General features: G+C 35.0%; 1 protein-coding gene across 1 annotated transcript in view; it reads left to right on the forward strand.

Moving 5' to 3' along the window:
- Window positions 1–12,532, forward strand: part of LOC106869400 (DNA-dependent metalloprotease SPRTN) — a gene marked incomplete at its 5' end in the record, with an annotated part of 29,820 nt that overhangs the window by 14,972 nt on the left and 2,316 nt on the right. The window contains 10 exons of the mRNA XM_052965890.1: window positions 1,498–1,521; window positions 2,415–2,462; window positions 2,988–3,020; window positions 3,402–3,440; window positions 3,779–3,832; window positions 4,189–4,227; window positions 4,550–4,594; window positions 9,812–9,853; window positions 10,905–10,952; window positions 12,302–12,466. Of these exons, the coding sequence (XP_052821850.1) occupies window positions 1,498–1,521; window positions 2,415–2,462; window positions 2,988–3,020; window positions 3,402–3,440; window positions 3,779–3,832; window positions 4,189–4,227; window positions 4,550–4,594; window positions 9,812–9,853; window positions 10,905–10,952; window positions 12,302–12,462 (533 nt within the window). The remainder of the gene's footprint in view (window positions 1–1,497; window positions 1,522–2,414; window positions 2,463–2,987; window positions 3,021–3,401; window positions 3,441–3,778; window positions 3,833–4,188; window positions 4,228–4,549; window positions 4,595–9,811; window positions 9,854–10,904; window positions 10,953–12,301; window positions 12,467–12,532) is intronic.

The following is a 12,532-nucleotide window of genomic DNA, read 5'->3' on the forward strand; positions in this document are numbered from 1 at the left end:
CTCTCTCTGTCTCTTTCTCTCTCTGTCTCTTTCTCTCTCTGTCTCTTTCTCTCTCTGTCTCTTTCTCTCTCTGTCTCTTTCTCTCTCTGTCTCTTTCTCTCTCCGTCTCTTTCTCTCTCTGTCTCTTTCTCTCTCTGTCTCTTTCTCTCTCTGTCTCTTTCTCTCTCTCTCTTTCTCTTTCTCTCTCTCTCTCTTTCTCTCTCTCTTTCTCTTTCTCTCTCTCTCTTTCTCTTTCTCTCTCTCTCTTTCTCTTTCTCTTTTTCTCTCTCTCTTTCTCTCTCCGTCTCTTTCTCTCTCTGTCTCTCTCTCTCTGTCTCTTTCTCTCTCTCTCTTTCTCTCTCTCTCTCTCTTTCTCTTTCTCTCTCCGTCTCTTTCTCTCTCTGTCTCTTTCTCTCTCTGTCTCTTTCTCTCTCTGTCTCTTTCTCTCTCTCTCTTTCTCTCTCTCTCTTTCTCTTTCTCTCTCTCTCTTTCTCTTTCTCTCTCTCTCTTTCTCTCTCTCTCTCTCTCTTTCTCTCTTTCTCTCTTTCTCTCTCTCTTTCTCTCTCTCTCTCTCTTTCTCTCTCTCTCTCTCTCTCTCTCTCTTTGTGCTTTCAAAAAAAAAACAACCTGAGATGCGTTTCTGCAAAATCTCCATTTGTATTGATTTACCATTATGACCGGCTTAACCATTCTTTCTCAGAACTGCTTCCTTTTAACTTGCAATAATTCGAATCCTTTTTAATTTGCAAACCTCCCGCCCTAATCTATGGAAGGCAGTTTTACTAAGGTCAAACGTTGACTACTAAGTCTGTAGCAAGATTTCGGTTTTTAACTTCTATATGTTATGCACAAAATGGAGCAAGTTCCTATGACCCTACAATACCCAACCGTAGCTAATAGCTAAGTTCCTTTTGTTATGAACAAAAGGATATCCAACGCTTCATTCACGCTTGTGAATTTTCTCGGTCAATGCTTGTCTTTATTCTAAGCCAGAGTATTTTGTTGAAAACGATTTCAATATTTATGTATTTAGGAAAAAAATCCACTTATTGTAATCACATTCGTTCGGACTTACATCATTAAAGAATTTCTACTTGACTTCAAATCTGCCAGATATTTATACTTTCTCAAATGAAGGAAAAATTAGTCTACAGACATGACCATTTTACAAATTCCCTTTGTGAACACGTAGTTTTCAGTTCAATCTCAGTGCGCGCCACATTGTGCAAGTTCCTTCTACTCTGAACAAATTCAATAAGCGAGTTCACTATTTTCTTCTCTTTTCATGACTCCATTTCTGAAATCTTCAATTACTTTTAATGGTTAGATCTGTGAAGAGCTACTGCAAATGGTCATCTGGAGCTAGATTTCGACATATGATAAACCGGCCCACCTTAAGTTTAAGACCTCTATATCTGTTGCAGAGAGTATTATCGCACTATCTAATCGTCTAAGAAATATGTTCAGTTTCAACATTTCATGAATATTTCAATAAATGTCGACATTTTTTTGTTTCAGATTTTTCTACTGATGAAGAACCAGGTGAGCTTAGCTACCCAAAACTTAATCCAGGAGACATAGTATATATTCAAGTCTAGTAAACCCTAAATTCTGTTTTGATTTTTCAGTTTAACCTAAATCTTAAAAGTTGTTGAATGATTAAAGATAGTTTTGTCGACACGTGTTGGAAGAGAGACGGCCGATTAGCAGTCATTAGAGATTGTTTTGCGATAGTCATTTCGTCTCTCGACGCTCTTGGTTCAAATCCCACTGAAGCCAACTTTGCTTTTCATACTTTCGGAGGTGATAATGTACAAGTCATTTCGACATTCTCTTATTCTTTGTTCTCTCTGATTTCTGGTAAAAAATCGGCTGTCGTCAGACCTGGGGAGATATGAGCTCCTCCATGTCTAAAAATGTTATATCATGACAAGGATCTTATGATTCCATCAAAGAATTGAGGATTCAAGCCAAAGTAAGGCAATATTGACACATTTATCTTGCAGTTCGAAAATCTTCAATTCTAGGTTTTCTGTACAAATCTATTTTACCAAATGGACCATTTCGAACGTATTTATTGATTTGAGCCCAGTCCAAATCTGCTTTTCACATTACATCGCTGTAAGATAATGTAACAAATTGGATTCACCATCAACTTTGAGTTGTCGTTTTATCAAATAAATGTAACGTTTTCTTTTGAGATTGTAAAAAATATTTCAAAAACCGGGTTGATAGTTGACTGTTAGGATTTGATCACTAGTTGAAGCAGACTGACAAATTTCAATTTATGATTGAACATTACCAACTTGTTAGAATAAACTTATCGCTAGAATTATGAAATAACTTCGTTCAGATTATGTAGATGACTTGCATTTAATTTCATTTGCTTTAAAGAATTTGTAATCAATGTTTTAATGTTTGACTTTCTAAACTAGATAAATTTGCATCCAATGAAAAAACCAAAATGAAAGTACCAAAGGCCGGTTAGTATAACTGATATTTTTATTTTTAACATTTCGCATTTCTTGACTGATTTGAAATCGTCGACAGTTTGACGCAACATTTTAAACAATTTAGTAATTTCTGCGTCGGAATAATCAGCTATCTAATAAGGCGAAAATAGATAATCAAAACCAAAAGTTTTGAAACAGGCAAAATAACAAATATTTTTTCACAAACGTTTAATGACCAATACAAACTAGTTGCTATTCCATGCATGGCAACTCTATAATTGAAGAGTATTTTTAGTCAGTAAATTTAATGGTACTTCTTGAATTGAATTTCCGACGAATTTAAATTAAAATGGATGAGTTGAACTCTGGATGTAGTAAATGTATGGTTTAATTTTGATTTTTCATTGCAAATTTACTTATGTCGTTGGTGGCGATCGACAGACGTCAACGCAAATATATCCCTGTAACCTTTACCTCAAGACTTTTAATTTGAAAAATTAACTTGTCTCTTAATAGTTTTAACTTTCATTTAAACTAAAATCGTTACACTTCCAGCTAAATCAGTTACACCACTGATGGAAAATAAAAGTGAGTAAAGTTCAATTATTTCAAAAAACTAATATTTGGGGATAAAATGAGCTGTTCATCAAAAAAAGTTCTGGTTTTTCATTTTTCATAATTAACATTCAATTTTCTAGCTAGAACCGCTTTAACTAGAGCTACATCACTTACTCTTCCAACAAAAGTTAAACATGACTAAAAATTTAATTAGAATTAAAGCAATTAAGTTCATGTAGGGATGAAATTCCTTTCACTAAAATCTCTCACTCGAGCACAAACTCTTTCAATTTTGAACAAGAACAGTAAAGACTTATCATTTGAGACTAATATTTTAGGTTGAGTAAAACTAAATTGTGCATTTTAGTTGTTGCTTGGTCTCTTTGTTCAGAATTTAATTTTAAATCACAGCTCCAGTTAAATCAGTAACCCCACTAAAGGAAAATCGATGTAAGTATAGATCTTACGGTTAATTATTCGTGAATAAGATGTTCAATCTAGCTTCTCGCTTGCTTTCTGATCTTCGTAATTTTTTCTTGCTAAAACCGTTTTAACTTTAACAGCACTTACACAACCAACAACGAGAGTAAAAATTAAATTCTAATTAAAACTATAATTATCATTGAAATTCCTTTCAATAAACTCCGTCACTCAAGCTCAAATTCTTTCACCATTGAACAAGAAAAGTAAACTGATTTAAACCTAATATTAATGGATGAGTACAGATAAAATGTCGATTTTAGTTGCTTGGTCTCTTTGTTCAGAATTTAATTTTGAATTCATTTTAGCACCAAAAACCACAGCTCGTGTTAAACCAGTAACCCTACCAAAGGAAAATAGATGTAAGTATAGATCTTACGGTTAATTATTCGTGAATAAATTCAATCTAGCTTGTGGCTTGCTTTCTGATCTTCGTAATTTTTTCTAGTTAAAACCGTTTTAACTCCAGCTACGGCACTTCCATCACCAACAAGAAAAGATAAACGAGAGTAAATATTAAATTCTAGTTAAAACTATAATTGTCAAGTAGATGAAATACCTTTCAATAAAATCCCTATCCACCATTGAACAAGTAAACTTTTTCTCATTTAAGACTAATATTAATGGAGGAGTACAGCTAAAATGTCGATTTTTACTTGTTGCTTGGTCTCTTTGTTCAGGATTTAATTAAAATTTTTTTTTATCTCCAAAACCTCAGCTCAGGGTAAATCAGTAACCCCACCAAAAGAAAATCGATGTAAGTATAGATCTTACGGTTAATTATTCTGATCTTCGTAATTTTTTCCAGTTAAAACCGTTTTAACTCGAGCTACAACACTTACACCACCACCACCACCACAAGATAAACCAGAGTAAAAATTAAATTCTAATTAAAACTATAATTGTCATAGAAATTCCTTGCACTAAAATCTCTCACTCGAGCACAAACTCTTTCAACATTGAACAAGAGAAGTAAAGACTTAGCATTTAAAACTATTTTAGGTTGAGTACAGCTGAAATGTGCATTTTAGTTGTTGCTTGATCTCTTTCTTCAGAATTTAATTTTTAATTCTTTTTAGCTCCAAAAACCTCAAGTCCAGTAAGATTATCAAAGGAAAATCGATGTAAGTATAGATCTTACGGTTAATTATTCGTGAATAAGATGTTCAATTTAGCTTGTCGCTTGCTTTCTGATTTTCGTAATTTTTTTCCAGCTAAAACTGCTCCAACACAAGATCTATTACTAACACCACCTCCGACAGAAAATAAGTGATTAAAAAATTTAATTTCGATTAACACTGAGACATATACGGATGAAATCTAGATTTTTACAAGACTGCTTGACATGTAAAGTTAAAAGGAGGGCTTGCGAAGATATAAGAGAACAGCTGGTCTTCATCAAGACCCAGCAAGTAGAGAGAAAAAAATGCAGATTAGCGCTGTAGAACTTTAGATTTAGCTTGCCTTCTGTTCGTAACGTGTTCACTTCGCTTCATATCTTTCTTGAAGTACAAACAATCGATGTCCAATCTTATCTCAAATTCTTCAATGGTATAATAGATTGAAAAATATAATTTGCAATACTTTCTTTTTTAGCTTCTAAAATCTGTCATTCAAGTTCAAACCCTTTCACCCTTGAACAATCGTAATGACGTTTCATTTAAAACAAATGTATGTGGAGTACAGCATGAAACGTTGAGCAAAAAAAAAAAACGGTGGCGTTTGTTGATATTCCTTAACAAATCACTTCGTAACTTTGTGCGTTCGAGAAGGGGTGGAATGAAGTAACAATATCTCTTAACAAGAAAGATATCGATATAAAACAATGCTTTGATATGTATTCGTCCAATCCATGTCAGCATAGAAAAACGGACGTGAAATGAAGGCTTTGGACGATACTTAATTTCTATTTAGCGGCTCAAACTCTTTTGCTATCAGCGAACAAGAAAAGTAAATAACGTTGATTTAAATAAAGCTAATATTCGTGAACTACAGGATAACAGAAGGGAGATGACGTTTCGATTTTAAGTAGTATAGTCTTTTTATTCATAATTCAATTTTAAATCCGTTTTTAGCTACTAAAGTGACCGCGACCCGAACTAAATCAGTACCACCACCACCGACTAAAAATAAAAGTAAAAATCAATTTTTAATTCAATAAAACTAAGAGCATTGTAGAGTTATAAGTCGTACGGTTCGCTTTTTATTTCCTCTTCACATTACCATCGGTAAACAAAAAAGTGAAAGTCAATTTTCAACGAAATCAATTGGAAGAAGAACGTTGTTGAAATTAACTCTTTTCATAACTTTTTAATAACTTAGTCACTTATAGTTTATACTTATAAAGATATATAAAGTCATGATATACTTGTCAATCTTGCTTTCTAAAGATCTTGGATGCTGAAACACAACTGAGTGGATCTCGTGGAACAGTTAGTTTCCAGATCGTATCGTACTAACACTTTATCCGGACTAGAAATATTCTCAAATTTCACTAAACAGATGATCGCTTTGGGAGGAAGCTTGCCATATATCAGGAGCTGGTGCAGCAGTGCAGAAACCAAGGCTGGCAGGCAGGTTGCGAGGCAATAGTGGTGGGCTGTCGAGGGTTTTGTATGGCATTCATTCTGCAAAGGTCTGACTGGGTTTGTTATTGGTGCAACAAAGAGGGCTATAAATTTCATTATTAAAGCTGCAAAGATGGCCTCTTGGGGACTTTGAGTAAAGAAGGGCAGACTAGTGATTTGCTGCTACAGGGATGCAAACTGATGAAGTTCCAGTTTGAAGACCCAAACTTGATCAACCCGGGGTGAGTTAACTGGGCGAAGTGAATATTATGTTGAAAGACCCTACCTCCACTTCCCTTTGAAACACGAGAAACATCACAGATGATGCATTCCAAAGCATCTGCGAGACATCTTAAAACTAACATACGAAAATATAAGCGTCGCGATAATACGAGTCGCTTTCTATATACCTTCAATGTTTGCGTCGTTCAAATGAATATTTTCAATCAAATGACATTTTTATTTATTTAGCAAAGAAATTACCTGAAAGTTCTAAAAATTCAGCGGCGTAGGAAAAAGATAAATGAAGTTCCAACAACTATAAATAATGAATAGTTTGAGTAAATTAGTTTACAACCTGATTTAGCTTCTTCTGAACTTATTCATTTGAGTTCCATTAGACTAAAGAACGTGAGGACTTCACAAGTTTGTCGTTCTATTGGTAAAGGATTTATCCGTAAGAAAGTGTTAAAAGCGACAAATAAACTGAAAATCGTTACTGTGAGGTTCTTCAGTGAAATTGTTTCTCCAAATTTATTCAACCTGTATAGTACAGATATTCTGAATTTAACTTAAATGAGGTTTATGTCAAGAACTAATGAACGATAAGATAACAGGTATTTCAAGACTAGAGCAACTACTGATGTACATTTAGTATTCTAAGAAACTGATTAAAATTACCTCAATGCAATGGCTAACTCTAGTTTTAAAAATAGCAAGGGAAAATGCCAAATTTTAGAGATATGGTATTGCAGTATGTAGTCGTTAACAACTAAGAACGTATGTCAAGGCAACTGCAATCTTTTTCACATGCCAAATCAAAAGTACTTTCACCTACTCTCAAAAATGTTGAGTAAATATCTCCTTTTGGAAAAAGCTACTTAATTCTAAAGCTTGTTTCCAATTCTAGTCGTCTACACTTTTGACAATGTTTAAACGTATCTCATTGGTATCATAGATAGTCCATTTTTACAAATTATGATATGCAGTTATTTCTGAACTGCTTCTCTAAAGATAAACGTCTCGATGGCGTAATCTTGTTTCCCAAAAATCTTAGATACGTTTAAAGTTTAACGGAATAACATTTTTTTAAAATTTTGTTTTAAGCTAAGAAAACTGAAGCACCAGCTAAGGTTTCATCAGTGAAGAGAAAACGTGAATAATTTTACAAAATCAAATGTTATGACCTTTCGATTTTAACGAATATGCAGCTAGTTTTCTATTCCACTTAACAAAAACACAAAATCTCGCAACAGATTTTTTCCCTTAATTACCTTCTTTAATGAATTTTAAAAAAGGTTAAAAGCAACAATCACAGGGAAGGATGTATTTTATATATTCAGTCTAGGTTAACTTTCCTAACATTCTGGTCAAACATTGATTTCAAATTCTGGCACAAGACTAGCAATTTCGGGGAAGTCGATTACGTCGACCTAATGTTCACCTGGTACTCAACGATCCCAAAAGAACGAAAGGCAAAGTCGATCCCGTATGTTAGCTGTACGATGTCTCGCAGATGCTTTGGAATGCATCATCAGTGATGTTTCTCGTGTTTCAAAGGGAAGTGGAGATAGGGTCTTTCAACATGATATTCACTTCGCCCAGTTGACACACCCTAGGTTGATCAAGAGCATAAAAACTCGACGAAATGCTCAGTATTTCATTGGTGTGTTAACGATTCTGCCCGCTCGCGGCCTAATTGTCAAATTATCGAAAATATAAATAGTACAGATGTTGCAGTGGCACTAACTAAAATGAAAATTCTATTTGAACAATTTTTTTTTTCAATAATGTGAAATGTTTGAAGATACAGCTTATCCATCGTTTTATGGCGCATACAATCTCGATAACGTAAAATATTCTTGCATGTCTTAACGTTGTACATTATGACAATCATCACTCATAGAAGTAAAATCGCAAATTAACTCTTAAATTTTCCTAATGCAAACATTTTCTATCTCTGAAATTTGAAATACAACAGAAATCCACCTGCATTTTGATGTCTGAACTTGAAAATGAGATCCAAGCCGTTTCAGTCTTTCTAAATGAAGTTCTCTCGTTGTTATGCAGGATTACTGTTAAAGAAATGTTATTGTAACAGTAACTAAAATGAATATTTTTTCCAACAAAAATAATTTTCGCACGTTTCAAACACTCTTCATCAATGATTTTTGTTCATTTTCATTGTATGTCAAACCTACACGAGTGGTGATTCATTCCAGAACATTAAATCTTTGTTCTGAGAGCATGTGCTAAGGTACTAAAGAAAAGTTCCGACTGCGCCTGAGGTGCGATGGCTAATACGGTTCCGGATACACTTACGGACGCAACATCTGACGAGGCTGTTTCCCCACTGCATCTACGGTTGTAGTGGTTAGTTATGCGATTACGATGTCATACCGGCTGTGACAGCATAATTGAAATTGAGATTCTTCTGTTCTCCAGTCATACATCACTCATGATCTCGTATACAGGCTTTATATATATATATATATATATATATATATATATATATATATATATATATATAGTCATTTGACTGTGGCCATACTGGGGCACCGCCTTGACTTATAGTCGAACAAATCGTCCCGGGACTTTTGAAAGCTTCGTACTTATTTTATCGATCTTTTTGCCGAACCACTAACTTACGAGGACTTAAACGCACCAATACCGGTTATCAAGCGGTGGTGGACACACGGATACACACACACGACAGGCTTTCAATTTCCGTCCACCAAATCTACTCACAAGGCTTTGGTCGACCAGAGACTATAGTCAACACTTGCCCAATATACCACGCAATGGGAATGGACATGAAACCATGTGGTTGGGAAGCAAGCTTATCACACAGCCATATGTAAATATACTGCAGAAAGAGTAGAGCTGAGGCTCCCTACACAAAGTAAGTTTTGCCCTCTTTTTGAAAATGCAATAGTTTGCGTACTCTATAATTTTATTCCTTGATGTTGGACAACTTCAAAATTTTAAACCATCAAATTAAGCATAGCAATTTCCCCCTTTTTTTTTCCTACTCACAGCCCTACTTAGGAGTGCTTATCCCACTGCTATGAGAAATACTACAGGAGAGTAAGACCTCATTGAGCAGTATTTCCTTCAATTTTTTTGCTAAGCGTGGGCTAATTTTCTCTTTACAAAGTATGTGCGCTTCCTTGTTAGCAACCATCTTCAATTAAGAATGTTCGATCGCAACTTAAGCTTCGTGTGTGCACATTTCCTTTGCTCTCTAATTATTAAGGTAGTCCATTGCTGTTGACTTTCAACCCATCTAGTCTTAAGCTTGGTTTCGATTTCTTGTACCTTTAATATGTAGAAACGTAGTGCATCGATTCCTATGTTGATTCCCGTCACCTCCCTTCGTTTCGCGAATCAATAACAAATCCTTATTAAGTTCTCTCCTACCCTTGAATGTCTCCCTTCGATTCAATTGAAAATAAATATCCCGTTCCACCTGTATTGATCATAGTGTATTGATTATATTGGTTTTATCTTCTAAAGATTATAGATACCTATAATATTAGTAATTTTAATTTTTAGCCGCTGAATCTTCTTCAAAGACTGCAACAATGAAGAAAAAGAGTAAGTAAAGATCGATTTCCTACAAAATCAGATTTAACGTGTCTGAAACCTACTTTTCTGTTCATCGCGTTATTTGAGTCTTATTGGTCAGTTTGTTACTAGGCCGTCAGCAAATTCATACGCAGACTCTCAGCCCCTTGACCACCCCTTCTGTTCATATTTCTCACTGGATTTGATTTTAAGTTTCGAACTAACTGTTACTCATAAACAAGTATGGCTTAGTAAGATGTTTCACGTTTTTGCTAATTCTTTGAACTGTCTGTTATTGCGAGCAGACATGGGCACCCATTCGATTCTTCTGTACTGACTCTTAAATATCAATAACTAGAGCTCTTTTGACCAAAATCTCCTCTTCCTGCAAATGACTGTCCGATTTATTGAAATGTCGAGACAATACTTGTTCTTCCTGAATAAATCCTTACATCTAAAGATGAAGTGCAATGATATTCAAATCTTGTCTCTTAAAGATTATAACTGCTGATGTAGTTACATTTGTCTCCAAACAAGAAATAAATTTTACGCTACTAAAAATACTGAAAGTCCATCTAAAACAAACAAAAAGAAATATGAGTCGAGATCAATTTGCAGCCAATTTTTCCCCATTAATAATGGATTTAAAGCAACAACATCACAAGGTGGGTTATGTTCTATATTGTCTTGTCACTTTGCTTCTCACTTTATCGATATTCTATATAGAACGATTACTGTTCTGAAGCTACCAAAAATAGAAGGGGTAAAGAAGACTGACCGTCTGAGGCGACACTTTATGCAGGGTAACACTTGTACGTCTACAGTGTAAACCCGTATAGGGTTCGGGGCTTATCTGTGGCGGCAATCTCAAGGCCTATCCGTGCAGGATTCTTACTACGCTACTAGTTGCAAAGGAAATAGTGATAAGTATCCCAAAGTGAGAAACTGCTTTTCCTTACAATCGAAATTTTATTTCTAGATGCTATTTAGGTGATTATTTCTAGATACTGTTTAGATGATTATTTCTAGATACTCAATGTTAGATATTTTTGATTTTACCTAAGAATATTTTTCTTTCCAGAATTACTAACAAATGGGAAGACGAAAATGGCTTCTAAATTCACTGAGAGTAATGTTTTTTTTTTTAATATATATTTAATTTATATTTAGTGGAGTAAGCATAGCAAGCTCTGTATAATCAATTAGAAGCTGGTCTTTTGTTCAATCACAAGTTTTTCTACGACATAAGGTGGGTAGACAAATCGGCAATTGTTTGTGATGGTTTTAGAGACTCTGCACTAATCTTTATGATTCGTTCTATGTTGAAATCCCGCAGAAGTCATTCCTTCAAGGTTGATAAAATACCCGTCAAGTACTGAGATCGATATAAAGTAGTTAACCCACTCGTCCCACAAATTTCAGATCTCCGGCCTAAAATATCATGGCAGAACTCAGAGTATCTGTAAAAATTAATTACAGTATACGACCCCATATGTTTTGCGCTCAAACTCTCACCGAAGTAGAGTTTATCGTTTTGAAGCCGATAGTACTTATCTAAGACAGGCTACGAACCGCTCTGACACGGCCATCTTGGTCCACTCATTTGGCGTCACTGATTCGACGCTGCCTTATTTGGCATGTATTGTCACTGGGACATTTTGGCACCGTAAAAACTTACTGCTCTAGTTAACAACTAACTTGTAATCACTTCTAAATTTTCAGCTTCCGGCTCCACATTGTGTATGTGATGGCTGGTGAAATAGTAATGAAATGTGGAAAACAGTTTTCTTACAATGGGTTTCTGTAGATCTTTGACAAAGTAGAACCGAGTTAATTTAAATTTCAACGCTGTGAGCAGAAAAATTAAGGAGAAACAAGATGTATTAGATAACGCCTATTACCACAAACACTTCTCCATCTTTCCTCTTTGTATTTCTGTATGTACGTGTGTCTATTTGCTTCTGTCACTAAAATAAGCCATTACCAAAATAGATTCGGTGTCCACTCAGCCGTACAAAATAGCCAGCGTCAAAATAGCCACACTAAATCGTTTCATTTGGGAGGTTTGCTTTAAAGGGAAATCTAACGTAAATTCTAACAAAACTTGAATCTTTGCTTTTAATTCGTAATTTTTTTCACATGCTATGCCGTGGCACATCAGGAAATAGATTCGAGTCTTTTTGCAAATAAGCCATAGACCAGTGATTCACCTTGTTTGGAAATTATCCGGGTACTTAGTATTGTTACGCTACAATTGACTAAATATCGATATCTACTATTTTCAGTGATTCCGAGGTGAGTTGTCTCGGCTGGTCTGTGACATTCAGGTGTTCTTTAACACTCGGCGTCATTTGAAGAGCTTTCCTTGAACGCTATTCCGCAGCAAATTTGACCAAAATACATACTATGTAAGTGCGACCAATAATGTTCACATTACTTGAACGGCTTTTAATTCGGTACTTAAATTTAATGTTTCAGTTATCAAGAAATACAAATGGCAATGTTATGGTGCATGTCAAAACGAGGCTCCAATGTTTGGTCGTATAGAGCGTTTAATTAACAGACCACCAAATACAAGCGAAAAATGGTTTTTGCTCCACGAAAAAAATTGTGGAGGAAGTTTCGTTAGATTCGATTAAATCGGTAAGTTTAATATTAATGAAACTGAACACTTGTGTGCGTGTGTGTGTGCGTGTGTGTGTGTGTGGG

Source organism: Octopus bimaculoides, chromosome 2 (assembly GCF_001194135.2).
Source record: "Octopus bimaculoides isolate UCB-OBI-ISO-001 chromosome 2, ASM119413v2, whole genome shotgun sequence".
Lineage (NCBI taxonomy): Eukaryota > Metazoa > Mollusca > Cephalopoda > Octopoda > Octopodidae > Octopus > Octopus bimaculoides.